Source organism: Eurytemora carolleeae, unplaced genomic scaffold (genome assembly GCF_000591075.1).
Source record: "Eurytemora carolleeae unplaced genomic scaffold, Eaff_2.0 scaffold673, whole genome shotgun sequence".
NCBI lineage: Eukaryota > Metazoa > Arthropoda > Copepoda > Calanoida > Temoridae > Eurytemora > Eurytemora carolleeae.
The window spans coordinates 97,818-122,380 of NW_019397124.1; the positions used below are offsets into that span (position 1 = coordinate 97,818).

At 32.2% G+C, this 24,563-nt stretch overlaps 2 protein-coding genes and 1 long non-coding RNA gene across 4 annotated transcripts; all 3 read left to right on the top strand.

Moving 5' to 3' along the window:
• The first annotated feature begins 552 nt into the window (after positions 1 to 552).
• On the top strand, positions 553 to 2,600 carry LOC111712129 (uncharacterized). Its single transcript, XR_002767393.1, has 3 exons — positions 553 to 673; positions 1,960 to 2,034; positions 2,585 to 2,600. It is a non-coding gene; the product is annotated as an uncharacterized LOC111712129 (long non-coding RNA).
• A 190-nt stretch (positions 2,601 to 2,790) lies between these two features.
• Positions 2,791 to 10,496, top strand: LOC111712115 (uncharacterized). Its single transcript, XM_023486636.1, has 8 exons — positions 2,791 to 3,022; positions 3,465 to 3,504; positions 4,717 to 4,762; positions 6,833 to 6,896; positions 7,552 to 7,584; positions 8,040 to 8,100; positions 8,905 to 9,101; positions 10,429 to 10,496. The coding sequence occupies exons 1-8, from the start codon at positions 2,995 to 2,997 to the stop codon at positions 10,494 to 10,496; spliced, it is 537 nt and encodes a 178-aa protein (XP_023342404.1). The 5' UTR covers positions 2,791 to 2,994.
• Positions 10,497 to 18,814: 8,318 nt separating this feature from the next.
• Positions 18,815 to 23,850, top strand: LOC111712123 (beta-1,3-glucosyltransferase). 2 transcript variants are annotated; one of them, XM_023486660.1, is made up of 7 exons: positions 18,815 to 18,840; positions 20,343 to 20,417; positions 21,152 to 21,248; positions 21,458 to 21,515; positions 21,803 to 21,938; positions 22,636 to 22,765; positions 23,356 to 23,850. In XM_023486660.1, the coding sequence occupies exons 1-7, from the start codon at positions 18,816 to 18,818 to the stop codon at positions 23,429 to 23,431; spliced, it is 597 nt and encodes a 198-aa protein (XP_023342428.1). In that variant the 5' UTR covers position 18,815; the 3' UTR covers positions 23,432 to 23,850. The 2 variants fall into 2 exon arrangements, with proteins under 2 accessions (XP_023342428.1, XP_023342427.1); XM_023486659.1 differs by lacking the exon at positions 18,815 to 18,840 and adding an exon at positions 18,858 to 18,901.
• The last annotated feature ends 713 nt before the right edge of the window (positions 23,851 to 24,563 follow it).

Genomic DNA, 24,563 nt, shown 5'->3' on the forward strand with positions numbered 1-24,563 from the left:
GCTAAGATATTCCGATCCGCTTATCTTATCTTACTGAAAAAAAGACATTAGGATTCAATTTTTTAGTATCTTGTCTGTTTGTATCCAATACACGTTAACATGGCTCAAAGGGACTTTAAGTGTAATTTTATGTTACCCTCCATGCAAAGATGGCAACACTCGATTTACGACAGTACTCTTGAAAACTTTGTTTGATCAAATATGAGATATCCATGTTTTTGTTTATTTAAATGGTTTTTTTTCTTATTTTCTTATTCAAACGGTTAATTTTCTTATTATCTTATTTTATTTTTTTCTTATTAGTTATTTTCTTCTTTATCATATTCAGGTTTCAACTCAAGGGTATCCTTGTAAATCGGGCATTTCTACTGTTGCTTGGAGGGTCACTTGAAATTACTCTAACAGTCCCTTTAAGCATCGAACCTAAACTTTATTTTGGCATCCTTATTCTTTCAAGATTATTTAAGAGCGATAAGAAATTTGCCAGTTGATGTCCATTCCCCCCCCCCTGCCATCCCTTCTTAATTCTCCAAAATATATACCCCTGTCTTTGAATACAAAGCTAGAAAATCAACTAATTAAGGTCGGAAAGCAAGTTTAACGAGCCAAGCCCAGCATCAGACTGGAAATCAACTTAAGTTCCTCAATATTCTTCCTAGCATCAAACAAACAGGTATTTAAAAATAGTCCGATTCACAACGATACCCTTAAAAGCTTCGTCAATTCAAGAACAAATGAGATTTCCTTATTGTCTACGAAAATTGATAATTTAAATCTGTTAGTTTTCTTTAAAAGTCGAATGCGGAGCTCTCCTGCAAACATAATCAAATTTCCGCCGAAAAAAGTATTATCTCGTTTAGTCTTGAACAGACAAAGGTAAAAAGGGTACCCTTGGGAATCGGATATGCCACTTTACAATTGAACGAACACTTGAAAAATCCTTTAAATAATTTAATGGCGAATACAGTCCCTTTAAATAATATAAATGTGCATATAGTCTCTTTAAATAATATAAATGTGCATAAAGTCTCTTTAAATAATATAAATGTGCATAAAGTCTCTTTAAATGATATAAATGTGAATACAGTCCCTTTAAATAATATAAATGTGCATATAGTCTCTATAGATTATATAAATGTGGATATAGTCTCTTTAAATAATATAAATGTGCATATAGTCTCTTTAGATTATATAAATGTGGATATAGTCTCTTTAAATAATATAAATGTGCATATAGTCTCTTTAAATAATATAAATGTGCATATAGTCTCTTTAGATCCAATCCTCTTATAATCCTCTTATAATCCTCTTATAAATGTGCATATAGTCCCTTTAAATAATATAAATGTGCATATAGTCTCTTAAGATAATATAAATGTGGATATAGTCTCTTTAAATAATATTAATGCGCATATAGTCTCTTTAAAGAATATAAATGTGCATTTAGTCTCTTTAAATAATATAAATGTGCATATAGTCTCTTTAAATAATATAAATGGGCATATAGTCCCTTTAGATAATATAAATGTGCATATAGTCTCTTTACATAATATAAATGTGCATATAGTCTCTTTAGATAATATAAATGCGCATAAAGTCTCTTTAAATAATATAAATGCACATATAGTCTCTTGAGATAATAAATGCGCATACAGTCCCTTTCAATAATATAATTGCGCATACACTCCCTTTAAATAACTTAAATATGCATACAGTCCCTTTAAATAATTTAGATGTGCATACAGTCACATTAAATAAATAAAATTTGTATACACTAGTCCCTTTAAATAATTTAAATGTGCATACAGTCCCTTTAAATAATTTAAATGTGCATACAGTCCCTTTAAATAATTTAAATGTGCATACAGTCCCTTTAAATAATTTAAATGTGCATACAGTCCCTTTAAATAATTTAAATGTGCATACAGTCCCTTTAAATAATCAGTTGTTTTTGTGCAGATTGTCAACCAGGTCCAGTTGTGAGTATTCTTAACCCTGACGGAACATTATCAAGTCTTCCATTAGCATTTTCAGGTTAGTTCATCAGGGGTGTCCCAATTATCATTTTTAAGTTAGGACAGGGTGTCCCAATTATCATTTTCAGGTTAGTACAGGGGTGTCCCAATTAACATTTTCAGGTTAGGACAGGGTGTTCCAATAAATCTTTGTAGGTTAGGACAGGGTGTCCCAATAAGCATATTCAGGTTGCTACAGGGTGTCCTAATAAATATATTCAGGTTATGACAGGGTGTCCCAATTAACATTGCACAGGGTCTCCCAATAAACATTTTCGAGGATAGTAGTACAGCATTGCCGACTTTGTTAATTAGTAGTTAAATGAGGGAAGCATTTGACACAAAATATCAATGTGAATTAGTCCAGATGGAACCTGACCTTACTCTGCATCTTGATGCACTGCGCCCTGAATTCGGTTCCCTTTTAGATCTATCGATCATTATTCATTATGTATTTACAATTTTTAAACTACGATATGTATATTTAGAAGCCAAGACTTCCCATTCTTAAACTCCACATATATTTAGGAAGCCAAGACCTCCCGTTCTTAAACTCCAAATATATTTAGGGAGCCAAGACCTCCCATTCTTAAACTCCAAATATATTTAGGGAGCCAAGACCTCCCATTCTTAAACTCCAAATATATTTAGGGAGCCAAGACCTCCCGTTCTTAAACTCCAAATATATTTAGGGAGCCAAGACTTCCCGTTCTTAAACTCCAAATAAAACAATCTGAAACAAAAGTTAAAAATAAACAATTCCATTTCTAGGACGCTCTCAGATGGTTCCATCAAGGGAACAGTTGTAAGTTTACAAGGGGGTACCCTTGTATCCCAAGGGGGTAACCTTGTATCCCAAGGGGGTAACCTTGTATCCCAAGGGGGTAATCTCGTATCCCAAGGGGGCTCTTTGGTCTCCCAAGGGGGGACAATTGTTCAGGGAGTGTCTGGTGTAGGAGGAGGCCAGGGGATAAAATTGATGAACAGCGGGGGACAAGCATTTAGAGGTATTTATTTATCAATAAATTTTTTAAATTAATTAATCAATCGAGTTATATATCAATTAATCAATCTATTCATGAATTGATTGATCAATCAATCGATCAATCAACCAGTTGATTAATAATTCTACTCATTCAGAGATTCATTTATCAATAGGTTCATTAATCAAGCAACCAAATAATAAATAAATCGATTTTTTAATGATCCCATTATTCAGAAAATGGATCATCCAATAAGTCGATTAACAATCAATCGATTTAATGATCCTTTAATATATAATTAAAAGTCAATCGATTAATTTATTGATTAAGCGATTAATAGATCATTAATAAATGATAGATGAACCTTATATACCCGGATTGTTTATTGTTTCGTCTATTACACTCATACAAATAATTGTGCTCGAAATCAACTAAAACATTGGGTTAAAGAAATATTTTTTTTCAGTTGTATCTGGGGGTAGACTAGTTGGAGAACAGAGTCCCAGGTAATCTTTGAAGCATTAGACAAAAAGAGTAATCCCTCGGATTTCTTTTTACAAAATTAGTAATCCTTCGGATTTCTTTTTAGAAAATCAGAAATCCCTCGGATTTCTTTTTACAAAATGAGTAATTCCCCGGATTTCTTTTTACAAAATTAGAAATTCCTCTTATTTCTTTTTACAAAATTAGTAATTCCTTGGATTTCTTTTTACAAAATTAGTAATCCCTCTGATTTCTGAAGACAAAAATAGAAATCCTTTGTATTTCTTAAGACAAAAAAAGCAATTCCTCAGATTTCTTTTTACAAAATTAGTAATCCCTCGGATTTCTTTAGACAAAAATAGAAATCCTTCGTATTTCTTAAGACAAAAAAACATCCCTCGGATTTCTTTTTACAAAATTAGTAATCCCTCTGGATTTCTTTTTACAAAATTAATAATTCCCCGGATTTCTTTTTACAAAATTAGTACTCCCTCGGATTTCTTTTTACAAAATTAGTAATCCCTCGGATTTCTTTTTACAAAATTAGTAATTCCTCTTATTTCTTTTTACAAAATTAGTAATCCCTCGGATTTCTTTTTACAAAATTAGTAATTCCTCTTATTTCTTTTTACAAAATTAGTAATCCCTCTTATTTCTTTTTACAAAATTAGTAATCCCTTGGATTTCTTTTTACAAAATTAGTAATTCCTCGGATTTCTTTTTACAAAATTAGTAATTTCTCCTATTTCTTTAGACAAAATTAGTAATCCCTCGAATTTCTTTTTACAAAATTAGTAATCTCTCGAATTTCTTTAGACAAAAATAGAAATCCTTCGTATTTCTTAAGACAAAAAAAATCAATCCCTCGGATTTCTTTTTAAAACAGAAGATAAATGAAAATATCAACAAAACAATTTTAAAGCTAGAAATAACCCGTATTGCTCTAAACTTTGCATTAGAACTGGAGAAAATATATTTAACTTATCCATCATAATAAAATTTGTTGTCAAAATATTCAGTTGTATGTTAAAGCTGTTACTTTTCAAGCCGTCATTCTTCGTCATCATAAGATATAGAATTTGGTGGATTTTTCTGTTTTAATTGATGAATTTCCAACCTTTTTTAAAAACATTTTCCATTTTGACCGACCATGAACCTTTGCTGGTGAGATACTATATAATTTTGACATTTATTGAAAACAGACAAGGAAACCGACATGATTTTCTTGATTTTAGGAAACCCAGTAGTCCTCTGAAACCTTTAGCTTTTAAACCAGAACAGGTATGCCTAGACAGGAGTGTACACTTTTGAAACTTACCTACTCTGGGGATTAGGGTGACACATTTTTTGAGGTGCAAAGGTTCTATGGGGGATTTGGCCCAATATGAGCATTTAGTGAACATTTTAGGTTGATCGGAGCATTGGATCAGGTGCAAGTCGTTTTCGGGGTTTAGACAAAACCAGGATTTCTGATGGAGGTCAATGACCTCCATTTCCAAATTTAACCTCCATTTCCAAATTTTATTTGTAATCCTTGTAGAAGGCCACAATTGGAGGCTACACGCAAAATTTCAGCCTTTTATATCCTTGAGATTGTTTTCCGATCTTGAGGAATCCAAACGAAACGAAGTTTAAATCCTGGCTTAGTTGAGATCATTATGTTTATCTCTCATTGACCGATCTCACCTTAACAGGAAACATCTGAACCATATGACGTTCCAACATAAGCCCTCGTAGATCAGCAGAGATACAGTTTAGAGGTAGTTTGATCAGAGTATCTAGCGCTCCAGATCATAAGAAGAAGAAAGAGATCAGCTTCACACATCAAAGATAATCATTAAGTATAACTACGGTGGTGGAAGACGACCAGAGTAGTCTAGAGAGAGTCTTCAGAGGGGAAGACGACCTCAGTAAGCATCTTCAGTCAGACGGACCATATAAGCAACAGGAGGGAGACAATCCTTAATACATATGTATTTGACTGCATGTGCTTAATAATAACTGATGAATATTTATTAGGTTCATGGATTAGGCTCTGGTAATGAATTCACAATCATTCACCTGTAGATTTGTTTTGCAACCTACTGCGATGGCCTAAGTACTCTATTGTATTGTATTCCTATCCTCTGTCATGATCTACTCATGTTGAACAAGAACAATCAGAACTTAAGAACTTTAATGCAGAACTTCAATCTAAAAGACAATATTTTTAGATTGATCAACTATATATATGGTTTAACTACATAAAAACAATTAATGAAACAATATTAAAGGTTTAGACGTAAAAAAATTTATATACTGTGCATCAACTATCAATTTGCATATTTTATCAATTTACACAATAATATCAGATTCAAACAGGTATAAATAATAGCGTAAGTCTTACCACAGTGGTCCTTGGGGAATAAATATAAGAACAAAACACTTATCCATGGTAAAAGACTCCTGTAACAGGTGTGTCTACTACAGATAATTGACCAACACTGGGTATAATGGTACACTTTATAATCAAAATCAACTACTATACATAAACTAGTTTATACTCAGAACTTTCTAGAACACAGCTTCAGACGCAGTATGAACTTAAGGTGCAACTCAAAGACCTTGACAGGGGCGACTTGACTTATATCTAGCTCGCAAGATGGGTCGCGAAACAAGATTTATACACTCGTCGAATGAAGATAGTAGATTTGTAGGATATTTGTAGATGGTTTATTGTAGGTTGTAGAAAACACATTGTTACTAGATCTATACCACCATTATATAACATCATTACAAATAATTAAGTTGTTAGCTCAAGTCCTATTGCTTAAAATTGAAAGTTGCCTTAAAAGATGTTTATAAACCTCGTATAAAACAGAGACCTCGAGACTTTGTGACTAATGGGTTCATTCAACCCATTCTTCATCTGAAAAAGACGATATATAGTTTTTTAGGCAATTTCCTTATTTCCGATCAATTCTCAATTGTCATTAAATTCTAAGAATGAGCAAAGATTTCTTTTAACATGAAGCTAAGGAATGAAATGTTTTAGAAAGTTTGAATCTTCATGTGTCGCTTCAGTTTCATCTTTCTCGGCATCCACTTCTTCACACTCATCACATGGACTCAGCATTCTTCTCCAGATTATATTAAAATCCTCAGATTCAACACAGAGAACCTTTGCACCTTTTGATTTTATGAATTTCACTTCTTTATGTGTCATCACTCATCCTACAGTAAGGATAGAGAGAGTGGAGCGGGATTTATTACATTTTGAAATTTTAATTTAATAATTTGCTTTATCTTATTCTTGCCTGTGGCGAATTATTAAAATTAATATTTACAATAATTTTCTTCTTTTTCCTCCAGGGTCAAGTTATAAGAACCGCGGATGGCCGACTTATTGCTTTTACGGGTACTGGCAAAAATCTAGGTAGGTCATCATCCCGGCACGGTCCTTTTTTTCACATTTAAATAAGCCTTTAAAAAAAATTTATATTTGAATTTTGTTTTGTTTGCCCCATATGCATTATGCATGGCAAAGCGGCTTTAATCGCATTAATATTGTTAAGGATATGAAAATGCACTGTTTGTTTTAGCAACAATAAGTCATATTATTTTCAGTATAATTAAGCATAGAAATATAGAGTAACATTTAAAAAACAAGGATGAAAAGCGCCGTTAGATTTAAACCTTTAATGCGTTAATAGTGCCTCGGATCCATTTAATTTTGATCCCTCCTGAATAAAATGGACCCGGATCCGGATTCAGGTCATAACAGGTTATACCATTTCGATAGTAAAGAAAAAATTTCAAATTATTTTCTTCTTTTTTTGTTTATTTTATGTAAAAACTCGAAAACCATTCAGAGACAAGGAAAATTTGAATAATCTCTTTATTTAACAGTTTAGATTTGGGCTGTGAGAGCAACAAGTTTTTTCCCCTTGAATCCGGATCCGGATCTGGATCCAGAAAGCCAAGATATTCTGATCCGGATCCTGAGCACTGGGGTTTAACCTTTTTTATCCTTTCTTTGATCTTCAGTGAATTTTAAAAAAGCTTAAATTAAATTAATTTTTTTTTTTCAGTTTTATCCAGCCCTAGCAAGCAAGCATCAGAAGGTAAACATTAAAAGGATTGTTCTAGTTATTTCTAGTCATTCGTTGTTTCGATTTGTCCACAAATTTTGACTACAGTATCTTAATCCTCATTCATGATGATTTTGAAATCTTCATATTCAAATTGAAATTAAAATAAAGCTAAAAAAAGATGGTATTTAGACAATATTTTTAGTGTTCATTGATTCATAGAGTACATTAGATTCACAACTGTACCCTTGAAAGCTTTGTTTGATGAAGTAGATAAGGATATCCATGTTTTTCTCTTGAAAACTGAGTATTTTCAAAATTTCCTGCTACAGAAACAATGGAGGAAATTGTTAGAAAGAAACAATTATCAACCTAGTAAAACGATAATTTCTTCCATATTATCTATCTTATAATGGTTTAAAGGGTATAGTTGTGAATCAGACAAGAATCAGAATTTTATTAGTTTTTATTATTTTATTTATTTCTAGTTGTTGGTTTACATGATTTAGAATCCTCCTCACCAACCACACAGAAGATTCAATATGTTAGGTAAAATCAGGGTGTGCTCAGTTAGCTGAACAGGACAGGACAGGACAGGACAGGACAGGACAGGACAGGACAGATTTTCGATGCTAAGGGTGGATAGAATGGTTATCAAAGGGAAGCTTTTCCTTCTGTATTGATACATTGAACCCAACAATTCATCATTTCCCCACACAAAAAACTCATCTTCCCCGAATTAGAGGGAAAAAACATTAACTTAACATCTGGGGGTAAAAAATGTTCTAATAATATGGGTTGGAATTAACATGAACTCATGCAAGTTTTGCTTAATAGTTTATCTGCCTAGAGATGAGTGCCCAGGAGCTGCCTGGAATTCGGCCTCGGAAACCCTGTAACTGCACCAAATCACAATGTTTAAAGGTAACAGATTCTTTCTCATCTTAGGCGTTATATCTTGTATATAAATGTATGAGTTTATTAAATCCTGAATGCTGGTGTTATCCAGAAAAATTTCGATTTTCTAAATTTTAACATAAATAAAAAGATAAATGAACAAAAATATATATTCCGGGGAATTAAAATTTGGAAGCTAAAATTTTACACAAAGGGCGCAAAACACAGGAAAGCCCTTTTAAAAAAATCGATTCTCAAAACATAATTCCATCCAAATGGATGATTTTGAACGTCGACTTTGCGCTTAAACTCCGTGATTAAACATCATTAAAACCTTTTATATGTCTGAAATGATTCCTAAAAATTCCACAACTACATTCTTAGTTCAATAATCATACATTGCCAGTCAATCCCTTTAATGTGCAATTTTAAAAACACTTCAGTATAAATATTCAGGGTTGTAAATGCTCAAGGGGGAAGTCAAACAGTTCAAATTAAAATGCCGGAGAAGACGTCCCTGAACCTTCAGCAAGTGCAAGGCATCAAGAGTGTAGTTCCTAGTAATGGATCAACAACCTCAACTACTTCAACAACACTAGACAACAGCAACTTCCAGACTAGCTTTATGAAGGAGGTGGCACAAGCTAAAAAAGGTCAGTTAGAGTACAGTACAGAACAGCACAGAACATGTCAGAACAGTACAGTACAGTACAGTACAGTACAGTACAGTACAGTACAGTACAGTACAGTACAGTACAGTACAGTACAGTACAGTACAGTACAGTACAGTACAGTACAGTACAGTACAGTACAGTACAGTACAGTACAGTACAGTACAGTACAGTACAGTACAGTACAGTACAGTACAGTACAGTACAGTACAGTACAGTACAGTACAGTACAGTACAGTACAGTACAGTACAGTACAGTACAGTACAGTACAGTACAGTACAGTACAGTACAGTACAGTACAGTACAGTACAGTACAGTACAGTACAGTACAGTACAGTACAGTACAGTACAGTACAGTACAGTACAGTACAGTACAGTACAGTACAGTACAGTACAGTACAGTACAGTACAGTACAGTACAGTACAGTACAGTACAGTACAGTACAGTACAGTACAGTACAGTACAGTACAGTACAGTACAGTACAGTACAGTACAGTACAGTACAGTACAGTACAGTACAGTACAGTACAGTACAGTACAGTACAGTACAGTACAGTACAGTACAGTACAGTACAGTACAGTACAGTACAGTACAGTACAGTACAGTACAGTACAGTACAGTACAGTACAGTACAGTACAGTACAGTACAGTACAGTACAGTACAGTACAGTACAGTACAGTACAGTACAGTACAGTACAGTACAGTACAGTACAGTACAGTACAGTACAGTACAGTACAGTACAGTACAGTACAGTACAGTACAGTACAGTACAGTACAGTACAGTACAGTACAGTACAGTACAGTACAGTACAGTACAGTACAGTACAGTACAGTACAGTACAGTACAGTACAGTACAGTACAGTACAGTACAGTACAGTACAGTACAGTACAGTACAGTACAGTACAGTACAGTACAGTACAGTACAGTACAGTACAGTACAGTACAGTACAGTACAGTACAGTACAGTACAGTACAGTACAGTACAGTACAGTACAGTACAGTACAGTACAGTACAGTACAGTACAGTACAGTACAGTACAGTACAGTACAGTACAGTACAGTACAGTACAGTACAGTACAGTACAGTACAGTACNCTGGAAATGTCAAAGATTTTAACTTTTTGTGAATTTGGCTTTGCCATCATTGCATGGAGAGGGTCACCTGAAATAACGCTTACAGTCTCTTTAAGGGTCAATTGAAGTAATTTCATTCCTTTATCATTTCTCACCAAAAGCTTAAATATTATTCTTTAAAATAATTTCAAAATAAAAATCTTTTAAGTTTTTCATTTATTTGTTTAGGTCAATACGACAGTGTTTGGAGAGAAATCCTGCAGCTTTTCAACCAAAGATTGGGAAAAATCCAGTAGAAGCTGATAGAAGACATAATAAAGGTGAAATATTTTCTAATGATTCTCAAATGATGATAATGATGATAATGATGATAATGATGATAATGATGATAATGATGATAATGATGATAATGATGATAATGATGATAATTTAGGCTGTAACTGTAAAAGATCAGGATGTCTAAAGAACTATTGTGAATGCTACGAAGCCAAGGAATTCATTTTAAAAAAAATTTACTTTGTTAAAAGCTGAGACGCATAATATGCAGTGTGAGATTAAAAAAATAGAAAACGTGATAACCGTTGTTTTTAACAAAATTATTTTTGTGAATTAGATTGAAAAATACATTTTAGTAGGTACCTGCTACATTAATCTGCAAAAATATTTTGTTTTGAAAAAAAAACAAAGGTTCATCATAATTCTTTGTCATTATAATTATTTTTTTAGTTTGAAAATTCTTCAGTACGTATTTCGTACAATCATCATTGTGATTTGTGATATGCAATTTTTGATTGAATGGATAAATTAGATAATTTGCACAGATATTTGCAAATGTGTGGGATGCAAAAATCTAGACGAGAGGTAAGGAAAAGCTCTAGATGCAGTGTTGACCAAAATAATATGGAATAAATGTCTTATTTTATAATGGTTCTAAAGATTATGTAATTTATAACTGAAATTTTTTAGACGTAAATCAGTTTTATCTTTTACAAATTACTGTTGTGCAGCTAGATATAAATCTACCTTTCTACCCAGTACCTACCTACCTACCTACCTACCTACCTACCTACCTACCTACCTACCTACCTACCTACCTACCCACCCACCTTCCTAACTAATAGGACTTTTAAAAGGGGTATTGGCTAAATTAGTTTTGAATTCTTGGGTACTTAATTTTCAAAGATTTCGGGAAATATTTCACATTTTTTTGTTTATCATTAATAAAATCTTAAAAGCGACTGTCGTCGTAATTTCAAGTGACCCTCCAGTTAAAAAAGGGTAATGTCCGACTCGCGAAGTTATACTTTAAACCTATATCTGATACTGTGGAAGATAGTGTTGTTGTTCTATCTTCCCATTGTATCTGAAAACGCAATTGAAAAAATTAAATTTCTCATGGAGAAACATCAATCTATATAATAAAGCAAGACATTCCTATATATATGTTGCCTATAGCCGGCCAAACGACTGGACTGAATGGGTTGAAACTTTTTTGTGGACCGTGGGGTTTTAAAGGCGAAAATTTTTTTTTCCACGGGCAACGCCGGGCCCTTAGGCTACTAGACTATTAATTCTTGATCAGACAAAGCTTTGAAGGATACTGCAGTGAATAGGACATGCCATTCTTGACATGAAGGTTCACTTAAAATTACGTTTACAGTCCCTTTAAATTGATCAGTTAGTAACTAAGTAATAAATAATTAAATCAATTCTTTAATATTGTAAAAAATTAAATGCCAAATCGATTTATAAATACTCGTAAATATTTAAATGATATGCAGCGAGACCCAAAAATCTATGGAATATAAAGACAACATAGAAGCAATCTTATATGTTCTTGGTTTTCTTATAAATAAAGTGAAATGGGTCACGATTTATAAATACTCGTAAATATTTAAATGATATGCAGCGAGACCCAAAAATCTATGGAATATTAAGACAACATAGAAGCAATCTTATATGTTCTTGGTTTTCTTATAAATAAAGTGAAATGGGTCAGTGTATACTCAACTAATAACGTCTTTTTTTCCTCATTGGACTATTTAAAATCATGACAATCATCTTCCTTTTCCATAGTTTTCTGGTTCTTACTGTATTTGTTTTCCTAGGACGGGAACTAAAGTCTCCTCTCTCAACTATGTTGATGAACTACCTGACGAGTCTCTTAGTGTTTCAGAGAAATGGTTCAAACCATCCTCCAGTCTTAGGTGAGTTGCATGGAATATTTACCAGGAACCTTGAGTACCAGATTAGCAAGAAATATATACCAGGGACCTGGAGCACCAGATTAGCAAGAAATATATACCAGGGACCTGGAGTACCAGATTAGCAAGAAATATATACCAGGGACCTGGAGTACCAGATTAGCAAGAAATATATACCAGGAACCTCCATATCGTTGTTACTAATAACTAATTTGCTCCATGCGTCGGTTTGAAATCTCCTGTTAGCTCCATATTGGTTTGGAATATCCAGAGGGGTTAAAATGTTTAATTTATTTAATGCATGTGTTACATTCATTGTTAAAAAGTTCATTTGATCGAATTAAAAAAGATAAACCCCTTACTCCCCCCCCCCTCTGTTTGTGGATTTGCATTACGAACATGGTAAATTAAATTCTCAAATTTCATCTTATATAAGTTTACAATGCAAGCAAAGTATATAAATATATATAGATACCTTATATTCCGAGTGTCCTTCACAATTTTGAAATGACTGTATCTCTGCAATTTAATGTCAGAAATACGCAAGTATATCATTGTGAACAGATCTCTGGTTTTTTGTCATTCTCTTGAAAATTTTCTTTACAGAACCAACTTATTAATAGTCATGCTTAAGTTGGCAATAAACTCTATGTGAAGCAGAATTAATTTTTTTGTTAGATGAATAATTCTTAACTATTCAAAACTTTTATGCTTTTAAAAAAACATGGTGGGAAAATCGCCTATTAGATGAAAAACTGAAATTTTTGGAATTATTTGCAGATTTTCTTTGAATATTACAGTTAATGTTTATTGTTTCATTTACTCAAATCTTTTAACAGATTTAAAAAATTCCATAAAAATTGTCAAGATTAATAGGACACCCTGTCTGAACAAATATATATCAATTTGTCTATTCAGTTCAGATCTAGGTTCGGTTCAGAGAAAGCATTTTTTCGTTTTTTTGGGGGGAGGGGGTGGATTGCTAGAGAATTTCAAATAAACATTGAATGAACTAATTTAACTTGTTGAAAGAAATAAAGAAAAAAAAAAGTTCCAAAATTGTATAGAAAAATCTGTTGATTTAGCTGCATGCTGTCCGATCAAACCTGATAGAAAATTTAAAGTTTGAATGGTACTTTGAGACATTTTTGAGTGATTTTTTTAAATACACACTTGATTCACAACGGTACCCACCCGTTAACCCCTAGGGGAGCCAAATTAAAAAATTACTCAGATAAAAGTTTTATTGATGACGATGTGAATCGAGCATGGCATTTTGTGAATTGAGTTTCACTTGAAATTTCAGTTTAATATTTAATATTTCTATTTATCTAGATCAGAACTGTTGCAAGCTCCGAATCTGAATCTGCAAGCAGTCCCTTTAATATTTCTATTTATCTAGATTAAAACTGTTGCAAGCTTCGAATCTAAATCTTCAAACTGTCCCTAAATATTTCTATTTATCTAGACTAAAACTGTTGCAAGCTCCGAATCTAAATCTTCAAACAGTCCTTTAATATTTCTATTTATCTAGATCAAAACTGTTGCAAGCTCCGAATCTGAATCTGCAAGCAGTCCCTTTAATATTTTATTAATCTAGATCAGAACTGTTGCAAGCTCCGAATCTGAATCTGCATGCAGTCCCTTTAATATTTCTATTTATCTAGATCAGAACTGTTGCAAGCTCCGAATCTGAATCTGCAAGACATCAACGTGAAGAAACAGCCTTTTAGTTTTGTCACCCAGGAGGTAGGTTTTAGATATAGTGATGGGTATCGTGTTGAGAAATTTAGGTTTTTTTACGTTAAAATATGTTCCTCAAAAATGTGAGTTATTAATTAAATCGCAAAATCGTTTTCTCGATAAGTTTGCTTCAATTACATTTGCGAATTTTTTCTCTGGTCAAAGATATTAACCAAAACGATCAGATATTTTCTGTTCGTTTTTTTGGTCAGAATATAAACTCTTGCAGAGCCTCTTAAAAGTCTAAAACGTTGAATATTGAAAACGATACCATCACCATCGGCTGAGGCATGATATTTTGAGATTGATGCAAAATGTGAGTTTTTCTGCATTAAAGACTAGGTAAATTTTAAAGGGCCAAACACCTTGACGTTTGGTTTTACCTTACTAACCCAATGATACATTTTTGTAGTCCTAGACATGACATATAAATTTTAGATCTACAGTTAGCTGGTTTCTATTTTCTATACAGTAGAAATAATATGCTAAATATTCAGCACATTTTAGATCTACAGTTAGCTGGCTTCTATTTTCTATACAGTAGAAATAATATGCTAAATATTGAGCACATTTTAGGTCTACAGTTAGCTGGCTTCTATTTTCTATACAGTAGAAATAATATGTTAAATACTGAGCATATTTTAGATCTACAGTTAGCTGGCTTCTATTTTCTGTACAGTAGAAATAATATGTTAAATACTGAGCATATTTTAGATCTACAGTTAGCTGGCTTCTATTTTCTATACAGTAGAAATAATATGCTAAATATTGAGCACATTTTGGATCATTTATTACGGTACACTTAAAATCTTGATCTGATTAAAAATGTTGAAGATACCGACGTTTTCTTGACCCAAAAAGTGTTCAGTTCTAATAATTTCTTCTTTCTTATAAGCAAAAAATGATCAAGTCACTTTTGCAGAGAACCCGTAAATGAAAGGTAAACAGTTTAAAAGGAAACCAAAACATTCTAATTCATACTTGTTAGGACAAATCTTTTAAGGGTATCATTGTAAATCATGCGATGCCATCATTGCATGGAGGGTCACATGAAATAACGCTTACAGTCCCTTTAATTCTGTCTGTGCTTAGGTGGTTGAAGCCACGTGTCAGTGTTTATTAGCCCAAGCTGAAGAGGGGGAGAAGAAAGATTTGGATCCGGTACAGATAGAGAAGCAGGTATACTTATGTACAGGACTTGAACCAAATATGACGATCCCAAGTTTAAATTAAGCTGTATTCCTTGAATGTGGGTTTTGAATGGTTTATTTAATGATTTGGTAAAAAAAATCATGAATATAAAGAAACAGCCAGAATAAATGCTACACAGTCGTCTCTGAAGTCTCATCCTGTGCGTTGTACATAAATTGTCACGTATAGAAAATGAGACTTACAGATTTTATTTAATCTTTTTCTTAGCATGCTCGTACTGTGTTTTTCTTGTTTTCATAGATGTGTGCAGACTTAATATTATTTTTTTAACTAAATAAACAATTTTTTTAACAGTTTACCTGAACCATATTTTTTTATACTCATTTCAGCGGATTCTTTTTACAGGATTTCCTTTCAAGACTCAAACTTCTGGCATCATTTTTAACTTTCTTTTGAATACTTTTTATCATTATATTGTCGTCTTTTTCCAGGTTCTTAAGCCTTTCAAAGTCTTTACCTTTTTTCTACCTAATGTCGGCATTATCTAGGGTCTATCCTTTGTCTTCTTTATTCAGTTTCTAATGTCGATTTTACCTAAAAACTAATGTCTTTTTTTAAGGTTTTAATGTTATCTTTACCTAGGTTCTAACGCCTTTACCTAGGTTCTAATGTCGTCTTTACCTAGGTTCTTATGTCGTCTTTACCTAGGTTATAATGTAGTCTTTACCTAGGTTCTAATGTCTTAACATAGGTTCTAATTTCTTTACCTAGGTTCTAATGTAGTCTTTACCTAGGTTTAATTGTCTTTACCTAGGTTAAAATGTCTTTACCCAGGTTAAATGTCTTTACCTAGGGTCTAATGTCTTTACCTAGGGTCTAATATCTTTACCTAGGGTCTAATGTCGTCTTTATGCAGATTCTAATGTCGTCTTTAAGGATGTTCTAATGTCGTCTTTACCTAGGATCCAATGTCATTACCAAGACTCTATTGTCGTCTCTATCCATGGACCATGTTCTAAATTCTAATGTTACTTAGGTACTAATGTCCTCTTTTTCTAGGTTCAATGTCGACTTTGTCAAGGGTCTAATGTCGTCTTTACCTATGTGCTTATGTCGTCTTTTTTAGGTTCTAGAGGAGTTTGGAAGATGTCTCAGTCAGATTATTGATTGTGCGAGCAACTCCAAGCAATATAGTTAATGTATTGTTTACAGTGATCCTAAAACTGTGGAATAGGAAGATGACAATTATTTTAAGCAATCACTTGTTCATTAATTAATCTTATTGAAGTGAAATGGGCCTGTGAACACTGCTCAATTGCTGAATGTTTTTTGACTTAAAATTCACAACTTGAGTCTAACAGCTGACTTCTATTTCTGGGTTCCACTGTACTTCTCTACAAGTTATAAACTATGCAACTTTGTTAACGTAATTTAATGGACTTGTATCTATTGTCAAAGTTGTCAAAAAGGATTGAATTCTGTAATTTTACTCCTTTGAAGAAATTTTTAAGTTGCTTTCATCAAAAGAAAGAAAAATGAGCGAGTCTTTTTTGTGTTACTTTCCACAGATTAAGATACACGTTTTTATTCATTAATGGCAAATTTGAATAGAAGGGTCCATCAAACTTAGTTGACAAAGCCTTTTGACTTAATTTTTACTGTATAAATGTAAAAAATGTATAATTTATGTATTGTACATAATTTAAATATGTACTTAATTAACAAGTTGAGGTTATTATATGTACGCCATTGTACCTGATTTTCCTGAACTTTCAGCAGGGGTGTATATTTTCTTGAAAAATCATTACACCCCCTCTTGGAACAACATGTCTTTCCCAAGAAGTTAGGGATATTTGCTCGGAGCATTGGGGAAAATAAATTTGCTTTAGAGGAAAGTATCCTAAAGTATTAAAAAACTGGCCTTTTGTTGTATTTTTTTTTTAATTTTTCCTTGAAATTTAAGTTTTTGTGTAAACCTTCAGACACCAACCTCTCCCCTTTTCCCTTGCTGAGCATACAAATTAGAGGTGGCTTTTAAAGGACTATAATGGCATTCATGGGCTTATTTTTCTGCTCTTTTTCTGTTTTCTTGTAATATTTGTTTCCATCCCCACCTCAAAAATATTAAACAAATTATTTAATCAATTAAAAGAATTATAAAATATAAGGGGGGAATGTTAAGACTTACTAAAAGCTAGTACATGTGTAATATTATATTTTTGTTCCCGAGAATCCTTTAAACTTTGAAAAATTTTCTTAATAGAATTAAATTCTGGTTTCAGATGTTAATCTTTCTATTTCTTGGCTTGTTGACCGACAGCACAGTTGGGTCACCTGCTCCCATTCTTTTTATCATTCAAGCACAACATGGAGCTTTTCATACAGGTTGTTCTAGCAGTAAAGCAACTAGGGGGGCGTTGTTTGATTAACTGATTTGTTTAATGAATGATTGATTTATTAATTTAATGACTGTTTCATTAATTCATTTGCAGATTGATTAAATGATTTTGTTAAATGATTTATTTAATGATTTATTTAATGATTTTTTCAATGATTTATTTAAAGATTTTTAAAATGATGTATTTAATGATTTATTTAATGATTAATTGTCTTGTTGACTTATTAAGGGATTGATTGGTTGATTGAATTGTATTGCCTGATTTTGATTGTCTATTTTTTGGTATAAATTGATTCATTGATCGATTGTTCTTGTTAGTTGGTTGGTTAGTTAATGGATTGATTGATTAATGATAAATAATTAATTGATTTTTATTGATAGATTGATTAATTGCTTAGGTATTGCTGAGAAGAGTCGAGCCTCTATTCTAAAGCAATGGGAAGCAATGGTACCTAGTCACGTGATGGATCCTCCAAACGTCGTCTTCACAACAGAACTAGAGGTAAATGTCGTCTTCTTAACAGAACTACAGGTAATTTAAACGTTACCAAAGGTAAGAAATGGCTCATAAGAAATAGAGATTCGTCTCAACGGAGCAAGATTTAAATGTCTTCTCAACAGAACTAGAGGTAAATGTCGTCATCTGAACAGAGCTAGTGTTAAATGTTGTCTTCTCAACAGAGCTAGAGGTTAATGTTGTCATCTTAACAGAAATAGGTAAATGTCGTCATATCAACAGAACTAGAGGGTTATGTCGTCATATCAACAGAACTAGAAATGAATGTTATCATCTCAACAGAACTTGAGATGAATGTTATCATCTCAACAGAACTAGAGGTGAATGTTATCATCTCAACAGAACTAGAGATGAATGTCATCATCTCAACAGAACTAGAGATGAATATTATCATCTCTACAGAACTAGAGATTATTGTTATCATCTCAACAGAACTAGGGGGTTATGTCATCATCTCAACAGAACTAGAGATGAATGTTATCATCTCAACAGAACTAAAGGGTTATATCATCATCTCAACAGAACTAGAGGTGAATGTCATCATCTCAACAGAACTAGAGGGTTATGTCATCATCTCAACAGAACAGATTAAATGGGAGATATGTTATCCAGTAATGAAGATATAGGTATATACAAACCCTTTAATAGATTATATGGGAGATATATTATCCAGTAATGAAGATATAGATATATACAAACCCTTTAATAGATTTTATGGGAGATATACTATCCAGTAATGAAGATATAGGTATGTACAAACCCTTTAATTGATTATATGGGAGATATATTATTCAGTAATGAAGATATAGATATATACAAACCCTTTAATAGATTATACGGGAGATATATTATCCAGTAATGAAGATATGGGTATGTACAAACCCTTTAATAGATTATATGGGAGATATATTATCCAGTAATGAAGATATGGGTATATACAAACCCATTAATTGATTATATGGGAGATATATTATCCAGTATTGAAGATATAGGTATGTACAAACCCTTTAATTGATTATATGGGGATATATTATCCAGTAATGAAGATATGGGTATGTACAAACCCTTTAATTGATTATATGGGGATATACTATCCAGTAATGAAGATATAGGTATGTACAAACTATTTAATTGATTATATGGGAGATATATTATCCAGTATTGAAGATATAGGTATGTACAAACCCTTTAATTGATTATATGGGGATATACTATCCAGTAATGAAGATATAGGTATGTACAAACCCTTTAATTGATTATATGGGGATATATTATCCAGTAATGAAGATATAGGTATAAACAAACACTTTAATTGATTATATGGGGATATATTATCCAGTAATGAAGATATGGGTATGTACAAACCCTTTAATTGATTATATGGGAGATATATTATTCAGTAATGAAGATATAGGTATGTACAAACCCTTTAATTGATTATATGGGGATATATTATCCAGTAATGAAGATATAGGTATTTACAAACCCTTTAATTGATTAAATGGGAGATATATTATCCAGTAATGAAGATATGGGTATATACAAACCCATTAATTGATTATATGGGAGATATATTATCAATATTAATTTCAATATATTATTTTCAATTTAGTTCTCCTGTATGCTAATATTAATTTATTTATTCTATTTATTCGTACACAATTATAATGGTATAATTTAAAATCAACAAGGAATGAGATATATAACATAAAAAATATAGAATTATTATATAGTCGAAAACAATAAAAAAAAATAAAAAAAAAACTTAGTTAGTTTCTACATATATCGTCAATAATTACAGCTATTTCATCATAGTTAAATCCTTCTAAAACATTTTAATTTGAATGGATTAATAGTAAATCTTTTAACAGTGGAATTCTCCACTATTTTCAGTCGGATTCGCGTAAATCATGTTTGACTTTACTAGAGACTTGTTCAAGGACAGTTTATCTACATCTATGACTTTTTCGGAAACTAAAGGAGTTTCTGGCTAAAGAATATTAATTTGACAATGGAAACTTAAACCTACATTGGATTTTCAAAAATATTTAGTATTTTGTCTTTGTAACTAAAAAGTGCAATGATATTAATATCGGATATTTTAAGTACCCCTGAATATGTTATTCAGACTGGGTTGGAATACTGGACGAGAATACAGAACTCAATCTTCGTGTTCTGGGAGAATATGTTAAGATGAAACAAGGAACACCAGCTTTTTAACATATTTACTTTTTAAATTTAAATTTTAACAAAATTCTATATGTATTATGATGCCAGCTGTAAGTATTTGGACAGTTCTGTTTTTCTAAATCTCTATTTTCTTCTTGTTGCGTCCTCCATCCTGTTCGGCTAATTTTGAAAAAGAAAGAACATTTTATTGTGAGGTTCTTACAATTGCTGCCGAGATTTGCAAGTTCTCAAGAGGCCCGGCCCGGTTTTGCGTTTTCTGAACTCTGTATATTTTAATGTTTCAGACATCTAATTACACGAAGAATAAGCCATGTTCACTTTTGAAATACAAAAATCATTTTTGAATTAATGTTATTTTCTCTACAAGCTCACAATCTTATGTATTTTAAATGTTTCACTTTCCATTAAAACCCACCTTTTCTTCGGTCATCGAAAGAAATCATAAAACGTCATTTTCTAAATTCTGCTAATATTTAGTTTTTTAATTGAATAATTAAATTGAGCTCTTGTAAAACTTGTAAAACTTGTAAAACTTGTAAAACTTGTAAAACTTGTAAAACTTGTAAAACTTGTAAAACTTGAAAAACTGTTCCAGCATATTTCTTGTTTATTTAATTATGTTTACAACTACTGATGTTCAGGTATGATAATACCATTGAAAAATCAATATTTAACACTCCATATTATGAAAAAGGGGAAATTTTAAAATGAAGATTTAAGATTATTTTATTGCTTAATGCTGGTCAGGAGAGTTGAGCCCGAAGACGACCTCTCTGTTTATGGGTCATGAACTCACGGATGAGGAATCTACCATCATTCACCATTTCAGTTCAAGTGAGCTCAGGTACATCTTCAAACTTCAATCCTGAGATATACGCAATTAAACTAAATCTCATGAATTTCTAAACCATTATCCGGCGGATATTGCAAGCGCATGGACTAATTTCTTCTTGTTTTTTGAATTTACTATCAGCTCCTATGGAAGTTCTCATTCCAATAACCGACATAGACACCTATCGGTGCTCTTTCGAAATAATAGTCTTTTACAACTAGGTACCCGGATACGCAGGCTGGAATATTTCTGTCTCGGAAACTTGTTCTTGACTTACAGGGATTTATATTTTCCAAAACTATGATGACTTGAGGGAGGGGCTAAGCATTTAATAGAAGTACTAAACTGAGATGTCCACATGTTTGGTTTCCTTCAAAGAATCACCCCCACCCCAAAATTTCGGAAATCCGCCAATGCAAACAGGAAAATCTTCAAGAAATTGTTGTTACTACTTCAAAATGTACGAAAGACTTGTACAAAATTATATCTAGAACTTAACAATTTTAAACAGAAGAGATTGGGAGTGGGGGGGGGGCACAAAGGAAAATATACCCCCATGTTCCCAGGAGAAGTATACTGGAGATCCTAGCCTGGATTTCCACATTGACCCAGCATACGAACTGACCGATTTCATCAAGGCACAGTTGGGAATAGAATTAACCAACGTGAAGGAGCTCTGTCTCAGGGAACCTAAGAAAGCAGGAAAAGAAATATAAATATCAAGTTGGAAACTTCCAAGAGAATCGTTCTAAACTTCTAGTAACCCCACATGCATTGCCCGATTCACAACGGTACCCTTGAAACCTGGATCTGATCAATAATATGGAAGATAACGTCGTTATTCTAGGCTTAAAAGTGTTTTAATTCTGATAATTTGTATATGATTTCCTGTTGTAGAAAGGCTCAAGTCACCTATGTTAATAAATCGCATCTGAAATAATCAGTTTTCGTAAACTTTAAATATTAATGTATATTATCTCGATACTCGATCAGACAAGGCGTACAAGGATATCCTTGTGAATTAGACATTGCCATCCTTGCATCAAATTCAAGGGTTACTCTAAATTACGCTAACTGTTCCTTTAAGTTTTTTTAACTAACAATAAATGACTATTATAGTATTTTAACGGCGTAAAACTCTGAAATCCAATAATATTTGCAAGCAAATAAAACACCCATGGCGTGGGTACCTAGTACCCTAGGGGTGACATTGGTACTGGGTACCCTAGGTACCCCTAGGTACCCTAGGGGTGACATTGGCTTAAATAAACAAATATTTTTTTTATAAAATCTAATTTTTTTAAAATTCCAAATTTGTTATTTCCGACATGTTTTCAAAATTCAACGGGCAACGCCGCGCCGGTCATTTGAGCTAGTAAATTTATATCCCTGAAACTAGGAGATAAATGTATAACGTACCCCCGGCACCCCTACTCCTGTATAAAACGCGGGGATGGAGGTGAACAACTGAAAATGCTTGAGTCTGTTTATACAATAGTTTCAACTTGTCAACAGTATCATAATACTAGGTAAGTTCATTCATACATTCATTCATTTAAATGTTCATTCATTCTTTGAATCATCCTTCATTCATACTTTCATTCTCATTAATTTATCCTTATATTCATCCTTTTATTAAATCATCCATTCAATCATTCATTCATTCATCCTTTCATCCTTTTATACTTTCATTTTTCATCCTTTCTTTCATTCGTTAATTCAATCATTCATTAAATTATCCTTTATGTTTTCATTCATTCATTAAATTACCCTTTTACAAATTCATTTATTAAAATATCCTTTCGTTCATTTATTTATTAAAATATCCATTCATTCATTCATTTATTCATTAATCCTTTCATTCATTTATTCATCCTTTTATTCCTCCTTTCATTCATTATTTCTTTCATTCATTCTTTAATTCTTTTTTCTTTTATTACTTTTTTCATTCTTTTTCCTGTCATCCTTTCACCTTTTATTTATTTTATTTATTTGTTAAAAAAATTAGTATGCTTGTTACAATAACTTTAATATATTCATTCATTCATTCTTACAATTATTTATTTTATTTCAATGTTTACTATTTTTTAATTTTGTTTATTTAATTATAATTGACTAGGGTTGAGATAGTAAAGAAAACGTGGGCCGACCTTATTCCTAATCTTCATTTTATCAGGTTAACAGATAAAGTTTAACTGAACCTAAAGATGGTTTGTCAGATTTACAAGGGTACCCTTTAGACTTTTATTTGAACAAAGATGAAGCTATCCTCGTCTTTCTATTATTAAGAGTATTTAATTTTGAATATTTCGCTATTTTTCTCTGTTGAACAATTCGGCAAGCCACTTTAAAAGGGAACCAATTTGAAAATGATAAATTTTAATTTAGACAACGGTTCAAAGGCCACCGTTGTGAATGAAAAAATGGAGGGTCAGTTGAAATTACGTCTCCATGCACTCTTCATTGGAATATCTTTATATTGTAGATTTTTTTCCTAATTTTGTTGTGAAATTTTTATATTTGTTTAGCTTAACCTCAGGACGGAGTTGAATTGTTAAATATGCCAAACAAACTTTTTTTTGGAATGAATAAATAAAGGATTTTTCGGGATGAATTTAACTTATAATAGATGATTTCTTGAAATAAATACTTGATGTTTAGGATAAATAACATTTTTTATATTAGGTGATTACAATCCTCAAGGTCATCTTCCAAGATAAATTTTTTCTTACCGGTACGGGTCGGATAGTCCTGTAGGCGGTCTGGGTTGCCCAAGATGGGGCTTCTTGCAGATCTCATCTCACATAATCACATAATCACATAACATATAAAAAAATATTCTGTGCGCACACCAAAGTGGGCTATGGTGCGCGCGCCTGACAATTTCATCAGTTGCAGGACAAAATTTCATCATAGATTGCTGAAATTTCAAGGATTTCCCCATGAAGATATTATACAACTTTTCATAAATATTTTCCATAAACCAGTAAATATTTCTTAATAATTTTGTCCCCCCAAACCCACACATGCCTATCTTCAAGAAAAATATTTTATTTTGGAGACATTTTTGAATTTTTCACATGACTGAGCTGAAATTTTAGAATGATGGATATCAAGATTAATGCTTAAACTTCTGGTTTACTAAACCCGAAATTATTTTAATACACATTCGATATCCAAGAAAGAAGTATAAAATTCAACCAATCAGCGTATCATGTTAAGATGTACTCTTTAACTTTTGAAAAATCGGGTTTTTTTCTGTCATATCAATTGAACTAGACATTGATTAAATAAATGTGAGTTTTGGATTAATGTTTGTTAAGACTC